Genomic DNA, 22,499 nt, shown 5'->3' on the forward strand with positions numbered 1-22,499 from the left:
CCAAGGAGGTGTCCACATCCAGTCGTCCAGGGGTAATGGAATCCCTGCATCCCCCATCGTCCAGCTGGCTGCGCCCTTCTGCCTGGGGTTGGGGAGGAGCTGGAGCCTGGGGGGCTCCCCGGGACCCACTGCTGTCCGGGGCTCTGCAGATTCAGTGCTGGAGCCCTGGTGCCATCACGGTGGCCCAGGTGACAGCTTGGGAGCCTGGTGGTGTTGAGATGACCAGGGCTGTGGAGTTGACTGGAGCAGAGCTAGTCAGATCCGGTCCCCGTGAGCCTCAGTTTCCTCGTCTGAGTGGGTGCAGGTGGAGATCTGGCTGGCCGTGCAGGAGGTGCGTGGGCTGTGCCGTGGTCGTGACCAGTTCCCAGGTCCACCTGCTGCTTGCTTTTGGAAGAGGTGCTTCTGAAAGTGAGGGTCCAGAGGTGGGGATGGCTGCCAATACTCCAGGTGTGGTCAGAGAATGTGGAATGCAGGTGTGGACAGAGACGGGTGCTCGGGGACACCTGGGAGTGCTCCGCAGACCTTCACTCATTTGTTCCTTTACCAGATCCTGGGCCTCTGCCATCCGTTTGTGGTCTGGGCTACTTGGGCCCCAGAGAGAGCACGTGGTCTCAGCTTGTCCTGTGGAGCGAGTGGCCAGCTCGTCACCCCAGGGTCACCTGCCTGCCTGCCGCAGGGTCACGCTGAACCGTTCTAGCCGTAGCGGCACCTGTTCGTGGTCACGGTGCTGTTTGAAGTGTTTCTTTTTGGAGCGAGCGTGGATCAGTACGACCAGACGCTGACTCCTCTCCCACTTCCTGTCGATCCAACTTCCTCGTTGCCGCTCCCAGTGTCTCGCCTCCTGGCTGCTCACAGCCAGCCCCCGGGGAGTCGCGCCACTCCCTCCCGCCCCAGCAGAGGCCGCGTGCGGTGGAGCGTGCCCAGCCCGGCCCGGCCACCTGTTCACGTGCGCCAAGGCGGCCGCGTCCTGCGCTCCGGGGTTTCCGTGTGGCAGCAGTGAGCACGGCAGCCTGCCTCAGGGAGGTCGGTGGTCTTCCAGGAGCCCTAGGCCTCCAGGGCCGGGCCGTGGTGGCCCTCCTGGGCATGGCATCCAGTGTCTCTGGGGCAGGGCAGTGGGGCTGGCAGTTCTCCTCCCAGCTCTCGGCTGTAGAGGCCAGGGGACGGTGGAAATGGAGGTCCCATGTCCGTGCGGGGGTGGCTTCCTGAGTGCAGCTGGTCGTGAACTGGTGAGAGTCAGCCGTGCGTGCCGGTTTCTGTGAGGCTGCGGGGCCAGCCCCCTGCCTCTGCCCCTCCCGCCACTGTGACTCGGGGACCTCTTGGGCTCCAGAGAGGTGGCCCAGCGTCAGCTGTGGCTTCCTGTCTTCATCGACAGGCCAGCGTGTGGACAGGTGGAGTCTTATTGCCCATGTAACAGGTGGGAAACTGAGGCACGGAGAGGATCACAGGTGCTGAGTGGGGCAGGCTCAGCTGTCGCCGCCAGGCGAGGTCACTCTGGTCTGTGCTGGATGTGGCCAAGCACAGGGGCTGGGGCTGGTGAGACCGTGAGAGGTGGCAGTGGTTGTCGGGAGACACCAGCCAGAGCCCCCGAGGAGCTGTGTGTTGGCGTGCTGGGGTGGGGTCTCGAGAGCCCACCCAGGACTCCCCCGTGGGCTCCTGTCCCGGCTGAACACTGTCCTGACCCTGCTGGCCAGGACACCTGGGGGACAGGCCTGGGTCAGGTCGCAGGTCCCCCTCCTCATCTGCAGGCTGGGTCGTTCAGAGTCGGCCTGCGCATGACAGAACGTGGAGACACAGCTGGGGTCTTCGTGGGCTGAGTGGTACGGGCCCATTAGTCATTGGGTGCAGAAGGTCAGTCCAGACCACCCACGGCTGGCGTTGAGGTGCTCTCTTTACGGGGTGCAAGGGCTGAGCTACTCTTGGTCTTCCAGTCCTCCCAACTGACTTAACTTTCCTGAAAGGACTCTTTTTTTCTTCTTAGAAAACAAAGCATGTTCTACCCTTGCTCAGAAACTACAGAGGATAGCGTGAAGGTCATGATCTGGCTTTGAAGGTCAAAGCATTCCAGATCTGCTGCCAGCTCTGCCACACCCTTGGTGGTGACCTTAGGCACGGGGGAGAGCTCTTGGAACCTCTGTTTCTTCTTCTATATAGAGAGTTGCTGTAATGACCGGGGTTGCTGTGAGCAGCCCAGTGAGGCTGCTGGCCCAGCGCCTGGTGTTCTGGGAAACCCTCCCCACAGCGGAGCTTTTGTGATTGTCATGAGTCAGTGCATCGAGACTCCCAGAGGGTCCACGCTGGGAGGGCCCCCTGGAGCTCTGGGCTGGACCCTTGCTGTTAGGTGAAATCCTGAGTGTGGGCAGTGAGGGGCCTGGAACCAGAGGTCAGGGCTGCACCAGCGGTGACCACGTCCCCAGAGCAGCACTTGGCACCTTGCTCCTCCCTGGTGGCCACACGGTGGGAGCTGGCCACAGCGTCCAGGGGCCTTGGAGGAGCAGCTCTTCCCTTGGCAAGCAGGACTTCCACACCCATGGGCCTGCAGCCACATGGGGGCGCACTGTTTCCCTGTGGACTTGGGCTGCCCACACAGCATGGTGCTACCCCATTGTTGCCCTTTGCCACCCAGTGACCAGTGCCCAGGCCCCCCGTGCCCACACTGCAGATCTCTGGCCGAAGCCAGCTGGACACGTGGCCTGTGAGTGGGTTTGCCTCTCTGAGCCTCAGCCTCCTGTCTGTACCCACGGTCAGTGCTGAGGCCTGAGGGCATCCATGTTCTGAGCTCTGGAGGGAGGGCAGGCCCGTGCCATTTCCTGTCCCAGCAGCATGGGGTGACAGAGGTGACGGGGTGGCAGGGTCTGTGCAGCCCTGGGGCCTGAGGGTGTCCACAAGGACTGAGCTCTGGATGGGGGCCAGGCCTGTGCCATTTCTGTCCCCAGCAGCACGGGGGTGACGAGGTTGTGCAGCCCCAGGCTGCCCCCGCCTGGTGGTGGCCCTGTTAGGTGGCTGCGTGCTCCTCTGGGGCAGGGAGGGCTGACCCCGTCCTGGCCAGTTGGTTCAGAGGCTCACTGAGAAGTGGCTGTGGTGAGGCCATGTGGACTTGGCCACAGAGTGTCCCTCAAAGGTGCACTTGGTGGCCTCTGTGTGGCTCAGCTGGCCTCTGACATCCTCGCCCCTGCTGCCCTGGGTCCATCAAGAGTACAGTGAACAGTGATCTGGGCTCATTGTCCAGCTGACCTGGGAGGTGGTGGGCAGCTGGGCGTGGCGCCTGCGTCCTAGCCCTGGTCTGAATCAGCCCTGTGGGCTCCAGGGGCTGGTGGATGGCCAGTGAAGTGGCAGCGTTCCCAGTGTGCAGACCGCGGCGCCTCTCCACCAGCCCTGTGCGGAGGACACCAGCCCTGTGCGGAGGACACCAGCCCTGTGTGGAGGACACCAGCCCTGTGCGGAGGACACCAACCCTGTGTGGAGGACACCAACCCTGTGTGGTGGACACCAGCCCTGTGCGGAGCACCATTTGCCCTGGGGCGGAATCCTGCCCTGGGGTGGGGCTGTGAGTGCAGGGGGCAGGGTGGCCATGCCCCCTCTGAGTGTCCTGACAAACACAGTGGGCCCTGCTGTCTGCCAGCTGGAAAGCCTCCCGGGGCCTTGACAGGGCCAGTGTTCTGGGGACAGACCCTCCTGTGGGCCCTCGGCTGGGCCTGCTCTGGGGATGTGCTTGCTTCACAGTGCTGGTGACGCGGTGGCCCCTGTGGGGTCCCATAGGCTGGGATAGGCCGGTGAGAGCAGAGAGCTGCTTGCTCCCGGAGCCATGGGACGGGCTGACCTCAGGCCTTCCCTGGCAGCAAGGAGACCCCAGCTCGGGCAAGGACTGGGAACCTCGGCCTCAGCCGGGCAGGGTCTGGCCTCCCCTGCCCCTCCCCTCCGCTCTGTCCTCCTTAGGCCCATGTGGAAGAGGCAGGCCTGTGGCGGCCTCGGCCCCGGGTCCCTCCCAGGCCTTCAGGAGACGATTCTAGAATCAGCCTGGGCCTGCTGCTTGTGGCTGTGGGGTTCTGACCAGCCAGGCCCTGGCCACCTGCCCTCCTAAGTCCTGGGACGGTGTGGGGAGGAGGGACCCAAGTGGCAGAAACAGCTGCCCGCTGCCCGCCTTTGTGGGAAGGGAAGGGAAGGGGCCGGCAATGAAGACACGGCTGGCCCTTCCCTGCCACACAGCCCTCTGTGGTCCCTCTCCACCTCTGGCCTCTGCGTCCCTGATGGTGCAGCAAGAGAGGGGCCAGTGGCCGTGGAGCTCGTTGTTCACATGGGCCCTTGTGGGAGTGGACTTGGCCACTCTCAGCGGTGCTTTGGAGGGTGGAGAGGCCTGGCTGTCCTCAGGGGCTCTGCTCTGGAGCAGGCCTGGCTTCCTTCTGGGCTCTGCCACCTTCCGGTTGGGCACCGAGGTCCTTAATGCCTCCACTTCCCTCTGTGTAAGGTGAGACGCGTTCTGGAAAGGCCAGGAAGGACCGTGCCGGGCAGCAGAGTCGGGAGGGCTCTATGAGGGAGTGCGTGGCCTGCGTGGGCTCTCTGTCCCTGGGCTCTCTGTCCTGGCCCTGAAGCCTGCGTCTGCCTGCCCAGCTCTCTTCCAGGGGCTGGACGGGGGTTCCCGGGGGACACTGCCCTGGGAGCGGTTCCCAGAGCTGGGTTGGCTGGAGTGTCCACGTGCTGGGCCAGGGTGGGCCGGGCCAGGCCGCAGACACCACCCCGGAGGAGGCCTGGCCAGGATCATGGTCAGGACCTGTGCTTAGCTCTAATGTGGGAGGCCAAGGGGGAGTCAGAGGAAGCAGTGGGGGTCGGAGAGGAGCCACACGCAAGGCTGGTTGAGCCCGGCTGGGAGCCGCAGAGCCCTGTTGGCCTGAGTGCTCCGGGGTCCAGCCCGTCCCCTCGTCCCACCGTCTAGGCTGGGTGGCCAGTGCCTGGGCTGGGCGGCCTGGGCCTGGGCTGGGCGGCCTGGGCCTGCGCTGGGCGGCCTGGGCCTGGGCTTGGCCACAGACGCACCGTCCCAGTGTGAGGCCAGGGGTCAGCTGCTTTCAGCTTATACTTTTGGGGGTCCAAGAGGGAAAGTGTCCAGGCCTCTCTCCCAGCTTCAGGTGGCTGCTGGTGACCCTCAGTGATGCCGGCCCGTGGCTGTGTCCCTCCCGTCCATGTCTCCGTGTCTCTCTTGAACTCTGTTGTGATAGAACATTGGTGAGGTGACACTGACTGTCCTCAGGATTCCCAGCTGTCCTCAGCCGCCTGCTCGCCCTCCAGGAGCCTCCCGTCATCTGGGCTGGTGTCCGTCCTGCCACACCCTGCCTCCCGTCCCGCTCCCGGCACCCCACTTGCTCTCTGTGGCTGTAATTTTGATGGCCTGGGGGTGAGTGACGGAACCCATTCTTTGTCCTTCTGTGTCTGTGTTCCTGAGAGTTATCAGAGGGCAGAGGACAGATACGGGGTCATTTCAGACTGCGGTGTCGCCACTGCAGTGAGAAGTCACGTGCGGATTGCAAGTTTGACTTCCTTAAAATCAAATAGAGTTCGCATTTCTAACTGGACAGGCGTTCAGGGGCTGTCCTAGTGAAGAGAAGGACACTGCCGTCATGCTGGGAAGTCCGGCCCAGAACCTCACTCTCAGGTGTGGAGAGTGAAGGCCCGTGAGCCCTGAAGTCACGTGTGACCCTGGGTTGCACCCTGTGCCAGGTTTTTAAAGACCCTTTTTGTTAGGAAGGCACGTGGTTGTCCTTTACCCAGTGAAGAGGTGCAGGTCAGGTCTGGACACGGCACCCTGTGGGTGTTGACGGTGGCGCTGGCCCTGGATGCCTGGCCTTGTTCTTAGCAGGGGTAATGGAGGATCGTGCCTGTGGTGAATCTCAGATACTGAGAAGAAATCTTATGTACAGAGATGGACAGACAGACACTGGGAACAACTGTGTGGTCAAGGAAGCAGGTCAGCGTCGTCTGTGAGCACAGCCTGCCTGCTCAGGATGGAGTGGCCCCGGGCGGGGGGCCAGTTGCTGGGGCTGAGCTGCGTGTGGCCTGGGGCTCCGGAGTGCGGCTGGCCTCACGCCGACCTACACCTGTGCCGAAGCTCTCGGGCGCTGGTTCCTGGTTGTCCTTCATCCAGATTTGTCCTTAGTCTAAACGTCTGGTGAGCAGGGACAGGCTTCCTTCTGTCCTCTTGACCAGGCTGTTTATCCCCGGTGGGGGGTGTTTACCGGTGGTGTTGGCCTGGAGTCCTGAATTTTTTGGGACCCTGTGTGCTGGGGTCCTTGCCCTGTGCCTATGCTCAGCTGGGTAGGGGATGATGGCTTCCGTGTGTACCCAGGTGCCCTCAGGGCCGTCACCAGCCCAGCGATGCAGGTGCATCAGGAAACCAGGCTCCAGGAGAAACACTCCCTGCTGGTCTTGCTTGTTAATGATGGCAGACAGGATTTGAACTTGGGGCCCGAAGCAGCCTGCACTGAGCTTCCTTGTCTGCTGTCCCATAAGGGTGTCTACCAGCGGATTCTCCGTGAGAACTGGAAGATGCCGCCCTGGTCACCACTGCCCTCCCCACCTCCTGCCCGGTCAAGCCCAGAGCAGGCCTGGAGCTCTGTTGTGGGGGTGGTGGGTGGAGAGGAGGTGACCCAGATGTCTGTCTGGGAATGCTGACCTCTGGCTGCCATTACCCGCCACTGTGGCTGGCCGTTCCCTGGGTCCAGCGTGGCTTCCTGGGATGGCTCTGGCTGTGGGTTTGCTGCCTGTGAAGTAGCTAGGGAGGAGTTGTGCATGTGTGTTTGTGTGCGCGTGTGTGTGTGTGCACGCCCCTGTGTGTCTGTACAAGTGTGCTCCCGCGCCCCTGTGGACTGGAGTCTCTTCCTCCAGGACTGGCAGCCTCCGGTGTGCTGGAGGCACTTGGGCAGAGCTGTGGGTCCAACACAAGCCAGGAGGCCATCTGTCGGGCCTGGACCTAGCTGACTAGGTGGTCCCGCTCAGTGCAGGGGCCCTCTGGGTCTGCAGCTCTGCCTGGGAGGCCAGAGGCCTGCAGTGGCCCAGCCTGAGGCTGTGGAGTTTTGGTGGCTCCGGCCAGGCCCGACTGCCCCAGCCTGGGGGTGGGGTTCCTCGGCTGCCCGGGCCCATGTCCTGTGTGGGGAGCAGGAGTGTGCCCGAGCACGCACTGGGGCAGACCTGCTGTGCTGTGCCCTGTGTGCCCGCCTCACTGTGCCTCTTCTTGCCCCTAGTTCCTGTGCCTGAAGAACATCCGCACCTTCCTTAAAGTCTGCCATGACAAGTTTGGGCTGAGGAGCAGCGAGCTGTTTGACCCCTTTGACCTCTTTGACGTCCGAGACTTCGGGAAGGTGAGTGGGCTACTCCAGGCGCTGCACGCGATGTGGTGGCCTAGTGTGGGTGGGCCATGTGAGCAGAACGGCCCGCCACCTCCAACCTGAGCTGAGACCAACCCGCTCGTCCAGGTGTGGACGCCAGGTCTGCGTGTCGGGTGGGAGGTGGGACATCCTTCCTGTCAGTCAGGTGACCTCAGGTGTCTGAGTCTACCTTAGTGGGCACTGCTGGTGTGGGAGCGGGGAGGTGTAGAGGTGTGGAGGCCGCGGCTCGCTGGCACGCCTGGGTACAGAGTGACCTGCTGTCCAAGCACGGTTACTCCAGACCTGGTAGGGTCAGGGCTCTGTCATGTTCTGGGTGGATGGCGCCTAGCTGAAGGTGACCGGGAACCAGGTGGTCCCCTGGCCTGGCCTCCCTTGGAGGCCCATATGCGGCCTGGCCTCCTTGCTGCTGCTGCGGGTTCTCAGACAGCTGCTCCCTGGACTCCCCCGACTCCCCGGGAGCCGCTTCCCACCTGCTGGTGGGAAGTGGCCGAGGTGCCCCTTGCCTCCTTTCTTGAGGACTGTTGTCAGGGACTTGGGACATGCTCTGGGTGTGTGATCTCTGAGCTGCAGGGTGGGTTTTGTATTTGTGGCTGCAGATCTGAGAAGTCAGCTCCAGAAAGCCCCTCCCTGCAGTGCTGGCCTGTCACAGGGGCATGTGACACTAGGACTCCCATGAGCCACTGGGCCCTGTGTGTCTCCTGCTCAGTCCCGGGATTCTCTAGACTTGAGACTTGGGGACCCCTTCGGAGCCTGTCTCTGGGACTGGAGACGTGGCTCAGTGGGGAGCTCTTGCCTAGCATACGCAAGGTCCTGGGTTCCATCCCAGTGCTGCGTAAGAAAACTCAGAGCCTGGTCCCCAGCTCCTGGATGTTTCTGTCCATCTCCTGCCTGACACCCCGAGGTCCCGGGTCACAGATGTGTGCAGGGAGCTTGGTGCCAAGTGGGCTGCAGCAGAGCTTGGGTGGCGCCAGGCTGGTTTCTCTTCCTGTAAGTGGCTTCTCAGTTCCAGCAGGTCTGTTGAAATGGCTGAGAATTCTCTCCTGCCCTGTAGCTGTGTGAGCAGTGGAGACGGAGCTGTCCGCAGGGCCCTGGGCAGGGAGAGGCGATGGGCGGACACCGGGGGAGGCCAGAACACGTGCACACACACACACTCCTGTGCACACACACACTCCTGTGCACACACACAGCTTGCATGTCTTCAGATGCACACACACTAGCACACTTGTGCATAAACACACATTTAAGATACAGATTCATAGCCATGTGCGGTGGTGCACACCTGTAATCCTAGTGGCTTGGGAGGCTGAGGCAGGAGGATCGAGAGTTCAAAGCCAGCCTCAGCAAAAGCAAGGCCCTAAGTAACTCAGTGAGACTCTGTCTCTAAATAAAATACAAAATAGGGCTGGGGATATGGCTCAGTGGTTAAGGACCCCTGGGTTCAATCCCTGGTACCAAAAAAAAAAAAAAAAAAAAAAGACAGATACAGATTCATGTGTTCACATGTCCATGGACATGCCCACCCCTCACAGGCAAAGCTGGCATTGAAAATAAATGCATCAAGGAGTAGATGGACCCCCTGGCCACGCTCGGGTCTTGGCCTAGCAGCTTCAGTGTGTCATTTCATTTTGCTCTAATCTGCTGCAGTGGCCAGTGGTGAGGCCAGACGGCTTGCAGAGGGACGCCTTTGTTACCATCGGAGGTTTTGAGGAGGTGGCTTGGTCTGCACCGGGTCTATCCTGGGGCCTCCCTCTGGTCTCGGGCCTGCCTCACTGTGGTCGGTGGTGGGGCTTTGCTGTACTTGGCACCTGCTGTCGTGAGCTGTGAGCAGGCAGTGGGCTGGACCTCAGGCCACAGCGAAGGGGGGGCCTGAGTTGAAACATGAGTCACTGTGACTTCATGGTTGGACAGGGATGGCAGCCACAGGACGAGGGACAGCCTTGAGTGTCCACATGCGCTCCCTCTGATCACTTGGTTCTCAGAGCAGAGCTAGGCTGGACTCCAGCCCCTAGCCCAGCCCAGCCAGGGAGTGCAAGTGATGATGTCACTCCAGGCAAAGGGTCAGTCTCCATGGCCTCCCACCTCTGCTGCCGAGGGAACCTGCCTGGGCCCGCGTTGAGGTGTCGGGCCTTGTTCTGGGATTAGTGAGCATCTGGGATCGACTGGCCAGTCTGCTGAGAGGTGTGGGCCCGGGATGGGGGGGGGGGTCTCTTTTCACTTCTCCTTGTCTGGCCTCTCCCACTTACATTTGTTGGATTTGGGGCATGAAAGGACCCTTAGGGAAGAGCTGGTACTTCAGGATCAGGCTGATTTAGAAAGTACCATCTTTTCTGTTACTTAGGAAGGTTTGGCGTGTTTCAGGTCCTGCCCAGGCTCTGGGTTTCTTGTTTGTTTCCTAAATAGCTAACTCTGAGCTTCCCCAGTTTCTTACGTGATTGAGTTGTTCCTTGGAAAGACTAAATGTATTAATTGACTAATTCACTCATTCATCCATTCCTCTACTCATCCATCCATTCATCCAACTGTTCATCAACCAAGTATCTACCCATCCATCCTCCGACTTTCATTCCTCCATCCACCTATTCATTCCTCCATCCGACTATCCATTCATTCATAATCTGTCCATCCGACTGTCCATTCATTCATAATCTGCCCATCTATTCATTCCTCATTTCATCCATCATTCCTTCATCCATTTATCCATTCACTCATTATCCATTCAACTATCCATTCATCTACTCATCCATCCACCCATCCCTTCATCCATCCACTATTAACCGTTCAACCACCACCCATTCACCCTCATCCATCCATCCATCCATCCAGCCAGCCAGCCGTTACATCCATCCAACCAACTGTCCAACCAATCATCTGTCCATCCATTCACTCTCACCTTTCGACCACCATCCATCTGTCCATTCCTTGATTTGTCCACCTCTCCATCCATTCAACCATCCATTCTTCTATTCCTTCATGCATTTATTTACTGTCATCCAACCATTCACCCATCCACCATCTTCCATCCACCATCATCCATCCATCCATCATTCAACCATGCATTGATCCATTTATCCATCCAATACTGACCCTCCAAACATCCACTCATCCATCCATCCATTCACCCATCTGACTACCCACCAGCCAACCATTAGTTAAGCGTGTAATGTCCTAAGCATGTATAAAGTGCTGACTATGCTGAAGATTAAATGGAGAGACAGGACACACAGATTAGTGACCTTACAATTAGTAAGCAGGAGAGTGGGAGGGCGAAGACCCTGGAGCCTCTCCCTGAGGCTGGCTGTGGTCACCTCAGCATGACCAGAGCTTCATGGTGGGAGGGTCCTGCACTTGTAGGATGACCCTGCAGTGCCCCATGAAGAGTGGGATAGGGTTGACAGTCCCACCCCCCTGTCCAGGCTGGCCTCTGGTATTTTTTCTGTTTATGGACCAAGAAGAGCCTCCACATGAGGGTGTGGGCAGCCCTGCTTCCTGGCCCTCGGCTTCTCTTTCCCTGTCCTGTTTGGGCCCAAAGGGCCGAGCTGGGCAGAAGCCAGGGGCTTCCTTATCCCAGCCTATTGACCAGGTCTCTCTGCTCCCTGGCCAGGGGACCTGGGGCGAGCGAGCCCTGGGAAGCTGGTGGCTGTCCACCGTACCTGCCTTTGGGCACCCTTGTCACCCATGCAGCCCCAGGGGAGGTGGGCGGGGTGGGGCAGGGCTTCCATCCATACTGCTCGGGCGTGACTCCACTGCCCAGACGTGGTCTGTTGAGGCTGTGCCTGTGGGTGCCCAGGGGAGGCCGCTGCCCTCCTGTGCGTTGCTTCAGGGCGTGGCGAGGAGTGCCCGTGGTCCTCGTGGTGTTTATTGGTATTTTCTTCTCCTCTTGGCTCCTTGCCCTGCAAGCCTCAGCAGCACGGAGGGATCCAGAAAGCCGGTCCTGGGAGTCGTCCCCTTGGCTGCCTTCCCCGGTGTTTTTCCGAAGGCTTGCATTAAAGATATTAGGTTTCGCCGAGATCAGTGGTGTCCGGGGAGCTTCCTGTGCTGGCCGCCGTGGCCGCCTGGCCAGTGACTGACTGTGAAGTCGCCCCTGCCTGCCCCCGCCGGCCGTCTGGGGGGGCATTTCTCATTTCCTCAGGTCTTGATGCTGGGTGGTCTGTCCAGGTTGCAGGGCCCAGGGTCGGGGCCGGGCGGGGGCTTCATGGGAGGCAGCCCTGGCTGGTCCTCTGGGGACCCGTCGGGAGTTCGGAGGAGGCTCCTGGGGAGGCTGCAGAGTTCCCGTGGCTTTCCTCAGGGAACCCAGTCCCTGCCTCGGCAGATGGTACTGGTCAGGACAGCGGCCTTGGCCGTGTTGAGAGGCGGGCACTGCTGGAGGCTGCTCCGTCTCCCCGCGGGACCCCCTCTCACTTTGTGTCACAGACCGGAAGTTGAGCTTCGCAGAGGGCAGGCAACTGCTTGCTCAGGTCACATGGCTGGGAGCTTCCTGGGTCTCTAATCCCTCTCTGTCTGTCCCTGGGCTGTGCCAGCTCCGGGGGAGGGTGCTGCAGCCCTGGCAGGCCTCACCACCGTAGTGTCTGGTCACGTGCTGGCACTGGGCCAGTCCCATCGCTGGCCAGCTGTGACATTCCCTAAGCCTTCACTTCCTGGTCTGTTGAGCTGTTGAGGGAGGAGCCCACAGGGTGTAGCCGCCGCCCAGAGCCCCCCCTTGCAGCGAGGGCCTGGGAGAGGACGTCTGTCCCCAGGACAGAGGACAGGGCAGGGGTGTCTCCTAAGCAGCCCGGGTGGAGTTCTGGCCTGCAGGAGGGAAGCCAGGGCCCTTCTGGGTGCAGAGGACAAGCTGTCCCCCCTGGACCCTGCCTGGCCTGCTTGTCACCCCCAGCCGCCACGGTCGCGTCTCTGCTGTCCACGCCTTGCCCCTTCATCACTGGCTGCCGTGGGCCTGGAAGCTTCTCCCAGTAGCTGCGGGGGGCCCTCACGGTCCTGGCCCAGGCCCTGCCACTTCTGCTGCCTGCGTTCTGCAGAGCGCCTGCCTCCCCACAGTTGTCTCCCCTGGTCAGTGCTCACGAGGACCGATTGCTGGGCTCAGCGCGGAAGCTTCTGAGTGGTTCAGCCCGGCCCTGGGCGAGGGCTGGGGTGGAGGGACAGCCCCTGGGTGGTTTAGCAGTGTTGGGCTGGCTGTGATACCAGCTCACCTGGTGCCTGGGTCCAGGCTCTGCCCGGCATCCCCGAGCCCCTCTGCCCTTCCCTCGCCGGGGGAGAAGTCGCTGCTGTGGTCACCAGGCACCACGTGCTGAGGCCTTGACACCCACGAGCGGCTGCATCTTGCAGGGACCTGAAGAAATAAAGAAGGAGATGAAGGCGGAGTGGGGACGTGCCTAGTGCGCCACGTGACTGTGGAGCCCGGGTCATCTTTTGGTCTTGCTGACAGCGGAGGGTCACGTGGCTTTTTCCCATATGCTCTGCTCCTCCTGCTTCGCTGTCACCACGGGAGGCAGCTGTTGGTGGGACAGGGCACGGCTGGTCGTGTGGAGTCCTGCCGTAATTTTCAGCGGACTTGGAAAACTAGGTTGGAGGGCAGATTGCAGACCAGGTGGGCAGAGAGGAGGTCAGGTGAAGAGTGAGGAGCCCAGGAGGGCGGGGTGGCGGCCAGGAGGCAGTATGGAGGCCAGGAGGTCAGATTGGAGGCTGGGGGTCAGTGTGGAGGCCGGTGTGGCAGCCTGGGCAGAGGCTGTGAAAGGCCTGCACCCTGTCTCTTTATAGGACACGGGCAGCAATGGCCTGTGCCTGTGCTGTGGAGGTTGGCATAGTGTGTGGATTTCAGCCCCTCTGGCCTCCTTGGAGTTGGGAGGAGGCCGGGAGGGTGGGCCCACTGCATCAGAGCGTCTCTTCCCTGTTTTCTGTGTGTGGCATTTGTGTGACAATTTGCTTGAAGAGAACTTTCTGAGGAGGCTGAAGACAGTTGGAAACCTCGGATCTGCACAGTTGAGGAAGTTCCTCCCCTTGGGCTTGACCTGGGGTCCTGGGTGGGGACAGCCCAGGGTGCCAACTCTGGGAGGATGAGGAGCTGGCTGTGCACTGGTCCAGATGGGGGGCAGGGCCCTGGCTCCTCTGGGGTGAGTGTCTGCAGACCCTCGCTCACAGCTGTGTTCCACTTCTCTCTTTGCCCAAGACCCTCCTCAGTGGCCTGTGTCCCCCTTTCCCTGAGGATAGAAGTGCCTGCCTGGCGCGCACCACTCCCCTCCCAAGCCTGGGGCAGGCATCACCAATCGATCGCAGCACTTCCCTGCAGAGCCTGTTGGCTCAGCACCCCAGCACCCCGACAGCTGGCTGGAGCGGGCATGGAGAGGAAGCCAGTCCCTCCCAGCCCTCCCAGCTGTTCCTGTGTCTGCTGTGACCCCTTCCACAAACACCCACCACCACTGCCCTCTGGACTTCCTGAGTCGGAGGGCCAGGGAAGGGCTGCCGGGGCTTCGGGAGGCCAGGTAAAAGTGGGTGGTTGAGAAGCCACGGGAGCTCAGGACGGGGAGGGGAGGCAGGCATGACACCCGGGGCGTGAGCCAGGCTGCCTCCGTCCTGCAGCGGTCTCCACCTGCGACGTGGGTCTGAAGATGGGCCCCTCCGAGCCTGCTGGAGAGGGATGGGAGGAGCAGTTGCGGCTCTGCTGCAGCGTGTCCTGAGGGGCAGCTCTCGGGAGGGGCCGGATATGGCTCCCCGACACCCCCACTAGGTCCCCACCTCATGCCCCTGGTCCACGCATTCCTCCTGGGACTCCGTGAGGTATGGAGAGGCGGTCTCTCCTGGTCACTGGTTTCTCAGCTTAGCATGTGTGTGGATGAACGTTCCTCAGGCCCTGTGTGGTCTAAAAGGGATAAAGTAGCACTAACCTGGGGTATCGACACCCTCCACCTCCATACTCGGCCCTGAGCCTCATGAATTGGCTCATCCTCTTAATATTTGTTCATGAAATTTGCCGACAGAAACCCTTGTGTTCACCTGAGCTGCTCCTGCGGCCTTTGGTGGCCCTCAGCCGTGGACGTGCACTGAGCTGTGGGCAGCCCTGTCCTGTGCTGTGGGAGGCGCCTGGGTCCAGGCTTCCTCTCGCTGTGCTCATGACCCACGCGGGTGCAGCCCTATCCTGGGAGCAGCCCCGGCCTTGGGCATGGAGGCTGCCGGCAGCGCCAAGCAGAGAACCTTTCCTCTTCTATCTGTCAGTCACCGTCACTTTAGGTCATCATTAGCTCCACCCAGTTTCAGAAGTGCTGCACAATCAGACACGCGTGTGTGAGCCTGGAGAGGGGCACACGTGTGCACACGCACAGTCACACGGGCCCAGTGAGGGCTGAGCCGCCGCTTTTAACTGCTGACGGAGAGGTTCTCCTGGTGGGCTGGTCGAGCTCTGCGCCACCAAGCCCCGTCCCAGCACAGAGGTCTAGGCCGGAGCCAGACCCAGCTCAGGCTGGGTGAGGTGGAGGGTGACTTGGTGGCAGGAGCTGATCCCCTGCAGGGCCCCTGGGCCTGGTCCCGTACTTCTCGGGAGGTGTTCCAGTATTTTGCTCAAGGCTGGGGGCCTCTCTGGGGCTTTGCCTCAAGGCCCTTGCAGGGGCTCAGGGAGGCAGTGGACCCCCAGGCTGGGGGTCCTGGCTGAGGAGTCCATCCCTTGATCCTGGTGGTGCTGTGACATGGGGGTCTGGCTCCTTTTTGGAGAATATGGTGCCGGGTGGCACACAATACCCGCTTGGAGCTGGTGACTGAGCCGGTGGAAGGGCTGTAAATAGGAGAAGCCGGTGCTGGTGGGGCGGGACCAGCTCTGGATGTGAAGGTGGGAGTGTAGAGGGCAAGATGGGGTGCTGGGGTGCAGAGTGTGGCTGAGGCCCGAGCACAGGGTGTCAGGGAGTGCCAGATTCCATGGTGACTCGTGTGGCTTTTCAGAAAGACCCTTCCCATGGAATGCATCAGAGCATGGTCCCCACCCTGAGTCTCTCCCGCACCCGCTCTGTGCCCACATCTGCAGGGGAGGAGCCGAGCAGAGAAGGGTGTCTGTCCTGATTGCTTGGTAGAGGCTGACTGGAGGGCCCAGTGCAGATGGTTTCTGAGGCTCGGTCATTGATGAGTGATGTCTGCCGTGGACCCAGGCAGGAGCTCAAGTTCTCTGCCAGGCACTTGTCGCCCCTAGACTGGCCGATTCACCCAGTGGCTGAGGGTGCCCTCCAGAGGCTGACTGTGTTCCTGCTGCCTCTGGGAAGGCAGGTGCTGATGAAGCACATGGTGGGTAGGTGCTTGGGGCTCATGAGGGGGTACCAGGTGCCGGGGTGGGCTACCTAGTGCCCGAGTTTAACTCTTTCTTTGGGGCAGCCGAGGTTTGGGCATAAACGTGGTTATGGCCAGGGCTGGAGGCTGGGTCTCCTAGTCCTGCTGCTGTGGGCCCATGCCCCGAGGGTGGCCCTCTGTTTCTGTGTCCTCTGCTCAGCTCAGCTGGCACCAGGACATGTAACCCCTAGAGGCACAACCTTCGTTGTTGGAACCCGGAAGGACAGAGACTCAGGGTTGTAGCCTCAGGGGCAGGTGACCAACCTGGGGGGGGGGTCCGTGTGCCTCAGGCAGCAAGGTGGTCACGGGAGGCTTGCTGGAGGGTTGTGGGGCCTGAGGGCTGAGTTGGAGCAGCCAACTGAAGGCCACGTGGGTGTCCAGGGCTGTGGGAGGCTGGTGGTCTATAGGCCCAGCAGACAGAGAGGGAGGACAGGGAGCCTGCCCAGAGGCCAGGGGCAACACCCCCGCTTTCCAGAGGGGAGACCACAGCCTGCAGAGTGGCCAGCCAGGGCCTCCAGGGATGATGACTTAGAGAGCGCCTGGGAGTCCCAGGCCCTTCCCAGGACTGGCTCAGGGAGGAGGGTGCTGCAGTCGGAACCTGGTGGAGGAGCTGGGGAGGGAGGAGGCCCGCCCAAGGCCAGCTTGGCCTCCCGGAGCCGCTGTACGCAGGCTGCTTCCTGCCCTGTCTCTGTGCCACGGTTTCCCCATCCAGGATGAGGAGGCTGGGGCTCCAGCTGGTCTCCATGGGTGCCCTTCCTATTCCTGGGGGCATCACCCCGCGGCCTGTCTCATTCTCTCCTGGGTCTTGCTTGAGTGATGTCTGCCATGGGCCCAGGCAGGAGCTCAAGTTCTCTGCCAGGCACTTCCCGCTCAGTGGCCGAGAGCTCGGATTCTCTTTACTCGTCCTTGGGCAACTGGCGCATGACTTTTTTTTTCTTTTTGGTGTATATCCACAGTTAATTAAGTTTTAATTGGCTAATTGTTTCTCCCCAGCGCCCCAAGACATTAATTGTGTCTGGTGAAGCTTGACAGTTTGATGTTTGCATCAAAATAGCTGAATGAGACCAAAAAGAAGAGAAGAAAAAAATAGCAAGCTGTAACTGAGCTCTTGTAACAATGTGTCATTTTTGGATCTTCCTAGGGAAGACTGGGTGTCCCCAAGGTGAGCAGGAATCTGGCGGGCGTCAGCCATGGGGTCCCACCCTCGGTTGGGGAGGCAGCCCCTCTGGAATCCTGGGTGTGTGGCTGTGAACATTGGGGTGGGGGGACCCCAGCTGCAGTCCCCAGGGAAGGCTGATGCTGAGTGTTCAGATTCTTGGCCCCTCGGCTCCAGGGAGTTTGGGGCTGAAGCCCTGGGATATTTGGCCTAGTGGATTTTTTAGACTTTCAATCTTTAAAAGAAAAATTTTTATTGTGACAAAATAGAACATAAAGAAATTCATTATTGTCACATTTTAAAGTGGACACTTCAGTGGTGCTGAATGTGGCAGTATGGAGCAGCCCGCTCGAGTCCCCCTCCTCCCCTCCCCTCCCCGCCCCTGGCCTCCCGTCCTTTCCTGTCTCTGCGGGTTTGCCTGCTCTGGGTCCTGTGCAAATGGACTCGGACAGCGTGCGGCCCTGGTGTCCGGCCCCCTTCACTCCGCATCAGGGATCAGGCTTCGCTGGGTGGCATGGGTGGGGGCCGCTTTCCTCTCCACGGCCGAGTGGCCATGTGTGTGGGGGCCACGCTTGCTAATCTGTGTGTGTTGACAGACGTGGGGCAGCTCACCCTGGCCACTGTGCAGAGTGCTGCCATGGGCTTGGGGACAAGGCTCTGTTCTGTGGCTGTCCTGAGCCTGCTGGCCACAGCCCCCCCTGCCAGGGCTCAGGCCTTAGGGGTGGGTCTGCGGACCCGACCGGCCCTGTCCCCGTCTGGGACAGGCCTGCAGGGGTGCAGTTTGGTTTGGGGATTGGCTCTTGGGCCCTGTCCTCTATGCACTGTGAGCTGGTGGCCACAAACGGTCTCTTTGAGACCCGGCCTCCAGTTCTTTTGGTTCGTGCCCAGGAGCTGGACTGCGGGTCACATGGCCCTCCTTGCTGGCTCCTCTGAGGGCCTCCGCGCTGCTCCTCGCACAGCTGCAGGTTTGACGCCCTGACGGGCGCACAGGGCTCCGCTTTCTTCCCAGGGCCCTGGCCCACACGAGGCATCTGTTTTGGGATTTGGATGCTGGTCGTCCTGTGGCTGTGAGGTGGTGGCTCACCGAGGTTGGTCACTCTGGCCAGGTACCTGTGCTTGTTGAGTTGCTGCAGTCCTTGGCGCACTCTGGGCGTGGACCCCAGTGGTCTGCGGGTGTTTTCCACGCCCCGCAGGTGCCTTTACACGCCGCTGAGTGTTCCTTTTCCCATTTGTCTCTTGTTGCTGTTGGGCCGAACTTCTGGGGTCATAGTCACGGCCGTGACCCAGAGGTTTCCGAATCTTCTGGTTCTGGCAGGTGAGTGCAAGCCTTTGATCGCTTGGAGTTCGTTGGGTCTGTGAGGTGAGAGAAGGGTCCAGCTCCCTTCTTCTGCAGGGAAAGACTGTCCTTCGCCCACTGAAGGGCCTTGGCACTTTCCCACTTTCCTCACTTGCCGGTGAGGACAGGTGTCCACTTTAAGTCAGGGTCTCATGCGTGGGCCAGGCAGAGGGTGAGCATGAGTTTGGTGTTCCCGAGAGTCTGCTCCACGGGCCCCATTCTCGGCCACTCCCAGTGCCCACCTGTAAGAGCCCTTCCCCCAGTGCCGTCACCCCCAGGCCTCCTGGTCCGCTGGGCACATCTGCTTCTGTGGGTGTCAGGCCCCTTCCCCAGGTGCGAAGCCGAGGCAGGTGGACACTGGGGCCATAGCTGTGACAGAGGCAGCACCATCTGCAGGGTGCTGTGCCCTGCCTCTCAGGCCAGGTGGAGCGGTTGGCTCAGCTGCCCTCCTCCCAGGACAGGGGAGGCCTCCAGCCCCGCAGGCGGAAACCAGAGGAGCTCGTTCCCATTCCTCTGCTCGGGGCCTGGAGTCCACTCTGCCTGTGGGTCTCCACGGAGTCTGCGAGACGCGCAGGCCCAGGACTGCCCCCAGCACAGGGAGAGCTGCCCTGGCATCTGTCCTCGTGGCTCCTCTCAGATGGGCTCTGCTGAGCTGGGACGATGCCAGGGCTCACCGGGCCCCACCATGCGGAGCCTGTGGGAACGCGTGGGGCTGGCCGTGAGTCCGGACCTCTCAGCTGGCCTCCTGGATGCAGAGGGGCGGCACCCTGATGAAATAGAGGTGACTGAGTGTCTGGGGAGGATCTGCTGCTTCACGGAGCATAGACTGCGCTGGTGACGGGGACGTGGCCCATGGGGTGCCCCAGCCTACGGGTGCTGGGCCTGTCTCCTGAGGAAAACCCACCATGGGAGGTCAAGTCCAGGCTGTCTGCTGGTCCAGCATGTGCTGGAAGGCCCTCGCCTGGACTGTGAGCACTATCATAACCGTAGTGCCACCCAGGGCCTCCCTGGGAGGAGGTGGGGTGACTCTGGGCCCTGTGACTGCCCCACAGAGCTGCTTGTCACTGATGGTTGCACCTTGATGCTGACCCTCCCGGGCTGCTGTCCCTCTGTGTGCGGGGCTGGTCTGAGGGGCCTGCACAGCCCATGGTGCAGCTGGTGCAGGACAAGCCCGAAGGAAAAGCGGCCCTGTGAGTGTGGCCTTGCCCAGTGGACCACGGCAAGAGGACTGAGCTGCAGCCCTCGGGGTGCAGTGAGACCTGGGCCTCCATGTGTTCAGAGAGTGGGTCCCATGGCCACATCTGGACTGCAGACCTGGTGAGCCGGCCTAGAGCAAGATCCCCTCTCTTTCTGGGTGCTCCGTGTTCATTCATTCAACAGAGGGTTAGGGTGCCCTGCCCAAGACCAGCTGTGGAGGCCGGGACAGTGAGGGAGTGGCCCTCTGGGCCCTGGCTCTCCTGGACCTCCGTGTCTGGCAGGGCGAGGCAGGAGGCTGAAGACGGAGGCTCAGGGAGATGTGCAGAACGTGCACCCCCAGCTCCGCCTGCTCCGGGGACCTTTTTAAGTACCCTTTCTTCTCTCAGGGCTGCACAATTTCAAAGATAACGTGTTAAGCCAATGACATTATTAAGTAATTAATTTTCTCGTTTTTTTAATTAATCAAAGACTAATTATGAGTTATATCTCCAATTAGAGTTTCTGATCCACGTCCAACAGCTGTGCCCCACAGAGGGCCCTTGAGGCCAGCTGGAAGGGGGTGGGTACCAGTTTGGAGTTAGGCTTCAGGGTATGTTCAGGGTCCTTGGAGGCCACTCTTGACCCCTTTCTCCAGGGAGGCACATCCTGGCACCAGGTCCCCGTGTGGGTTGGCTGGTATCTGCCTGCAGTGGGAGGCAGCAGAGGAAGCTCAGAGGTGACAGGGGGCTCCCCAGAGCCAAGTCTCCTCTGCTGTGGGTCTGGAAGGGCTTCCGGGGGCTCTCTGAGTAGGCCTCTGGGGAGACATGCGCTTGGCACAGAGGACGGGGTGCCGATATGCTTGGTACCAGGCAGAGCAGGGTGAGGTCTGTGTGGCCCCCGTTGTACCATCTGTGTGAAGAGGAGGACAGGGCAGGGCCTCAGTGCTGCAGGGAGGGAGGCCCAGGTGTGTTGTTGGCTGTGCTGGCCAGAGACAGACCACGTCCACCCGGGCCGCGGCCCTGCACTGCCTCACTCACATTGCTCTCTGACCTGGGACTGAATTATTGTAGCTTGTGGCAAAAATGGCTGAGTGCTCCTTTTCCCGACAACAGAGGAATGCTCTAGAAGAACCGTGTCCGGGTGCCTTCCTTTGCTGAGCCTGTAGCCCTTCTTCTGTGGCTTAGAAAGGCAGGACAGTAGGTGGGCCGCCCCAGTCACAGGAACACCCTGGCCTGGGTGCCTGCTTCCCGGGAGCCCTCAGTCAGGGCTGGGGCTGCTGCTTCAGGAGGTTCTGAGAGACATCTGTGCTGGGGTCGAGCAGAGCACCTGGAGGCCGGAAGCTCCCGGAATCTGATTTCCAAGCTCTGCTGGGCCCTGGGTAGGTGGCGAGGCCCAGATGCGGCTCTGAAAACTCAGGTGGAGGCCCCAGTGCTGGCCCCATAGAAGATTCTAGAGTGGCCCACAGTTGGGTTTTACCCTTCAGCGGGCAGTGAGAGCATCAGAAATGCAGAGACCTGGTGCTGTGGACTGAGCCACGTCCTGGGTCCCGAGGGCCAGGCCAGGCCAGCCAGGGAGGAGAGAGCCAGCCCGTGAAGTGGTGGACGGACCTGGGAACCCAGCTGTGGCTCCCGGGAGGCTGCAGGTTCCAGGGGGTGGGGACGGGACTGTGAGGCCAGGTCTGCTGGGATTCGAGGTCTGCCTGGGTTCCTGAATGCCTGACCGTGGGTGTGCTGTGTGACCTTGCTGGCCTCTGTTTCCTCCCCTACAGGACGGGAGCGGGAGACAAGCCCGTGGAGTTGCGAGGTAGTGAAGTGACCTCACGCGGGACCCTGGTGGTCCTGGCTCAGGAGGGGGCTCAGGAAGCCCGTGCTGAGCTTGGCCACAGGGGCACTGAGGGCAGGTGTGCCAGTGTGCAGGGCTTGGGCCTGGGTGGCTGCGAGGTCCTGTGATGGCAGTGGCTGGTAGCATTGTCAGGTCCAAAGGCCTGGGACACTGGGACAAGGCCCTGACCGCCAGCCTTGCTTCCCGCTGCTTTCCCTGGGGCTAAGACCAGCTCCGCTGGTGTCCAGGCAGTCTCCAGCCAGCCGAGGTCGGAGGCCCTGCAGCATTTCTGGGGACTCCCTGGTAATGGTGCAGGAGATCCCCCCAGGCCCCTTCCCCGCATCAAGTCCTCGTGCTGTGGGCTGTCACCAGGGAAGGCGCTGGGAACTGTGTGGGTGGAGCAGGAAGGGAGACTGAGGCCCAGGAGTGAGTGGCCAGAGCCAGGGATGGGGCCTGGAGGGGCAGCTGGGCCAGGGCCAGGTCAGTGGGCCTCAGCTGGGTGTGCTCCCCTCCTTGTTCTGGCTGCCAGGTGGCGAGGTCTAGCCGTCCTTCCATGCCCAGGGCTCTCTGGGGCCCTTTGGGTTCTGTTCCTGGGGGCAGTCAGGTCAGTGTCCATGAAACCAGCCTGGTCCCGTGGCCAGATGTTGGACAGGGCAGATGGCTTCCCTCCCTCAGCCTCGTGAAAGAGAAGGGGACACCCCTCAGGGCCCAGAGAGTGCGTGAGGCCAGCCGGGTCAGCCCTGGGACAGACAGGCTCCTCTGTTTATACTTTCAGTGGGAGAAGTACCTTGTTTTCCAGTTGTGAACGCTTCTTTGGGGTTTATGTGTTTTTTCTAGTTCCTGAGAACGACAGCTCTGTCTCTCGTAGACACTCGACGTCCCTGACGTCCCACCCCTGGAGTCATTTCTTGGACTTTAGTGTCTGTCCCTGTTTTATCATTAAGTTTTCAGTGCTCAGGGTTTGTCAGGTCCCCTCCTGAGGAAGGCTCTGGTCAGGAGCCATATGAGAATGTGACCCCTCGGGAGAGAGGCGCACTCCTGCCCTGGTGGGGGGAGGCAGGGCTTCCAAGCAGGCTGTGCCCCAGGGGAGGAGAGCCGGGGGCGGGGCTTGCCTGCAGGGTCACCTCATCCTTCTGTCATCCTTTGTGTCTTTGCTCCTGTGTCCCATGATAAAGAGGCGGAGGCTCAGGGAAGCAGAGTAACTGTCTTGGGTCACACAGCTGGTGCCAGAGCTGGGATGTCACTGCCTCGGGCTGGGTGACGTCAGCCTCTTGCTGTCCACGCACACCCTGCCTGTCCCAGGCCTGCTTCCAGGAGGGTCTGGAGGGGTGCTTCAGTGTGA

The 22,499-nt window shown here is 61.1% G+C and overlaps 1 protein-coding gene across 10 annotated transcripts in view; it reads left to right on the forward strand.

The window, feature by feature from the left end:
- The first annotated feature begins 1,092 nt into the window (after positions 1-1,092).
- Positions 1,093-22,499, forward strand: part of Vav2 (vav guanine nucleotide exchange factor 2) — a 123,719-nt gene continuing 102,312 nt past the window's right edge. Inside the window, exons 1-2 of one of the 10 annotated variants that reach the window (XM_048813381.1) lie at positions 1,093-1,226; positions 7,227-7,343. In XM_048813381.1, the coding sequence (XP_048669338.1) occupies positions 1,170-1,226; positions 7,227-7,343 (174 nt within the window). In that variant the 5' untranslated portion in view covers positions 1,093-1,169. Of the gene's footprint in view, positions 1,227-5,745; positions 5,954-7,196; positions 7,344-22,499 lie in introns of those variants that run through there. The other 9 variants (XM_048813376.1, XM_048813373.1, XM_048813380.1 and 6 more) reach the window with 9 other exon arrangements.

This window comes from Marmota marmota, unplaced genomic scaffold (genome assembly GCF_001458135.2).
Source record: "Marmota marmota marmota unplaced genomic scaffold, marMar, whole genome shotgun sequence".
Classification (NCBI taxonomy): domain Eukaryota; kingdom Metazoa; phylum Chordata; class Mammalia; order Rodentia; family Sciuridae; genus Marmota; species Marmota marmota.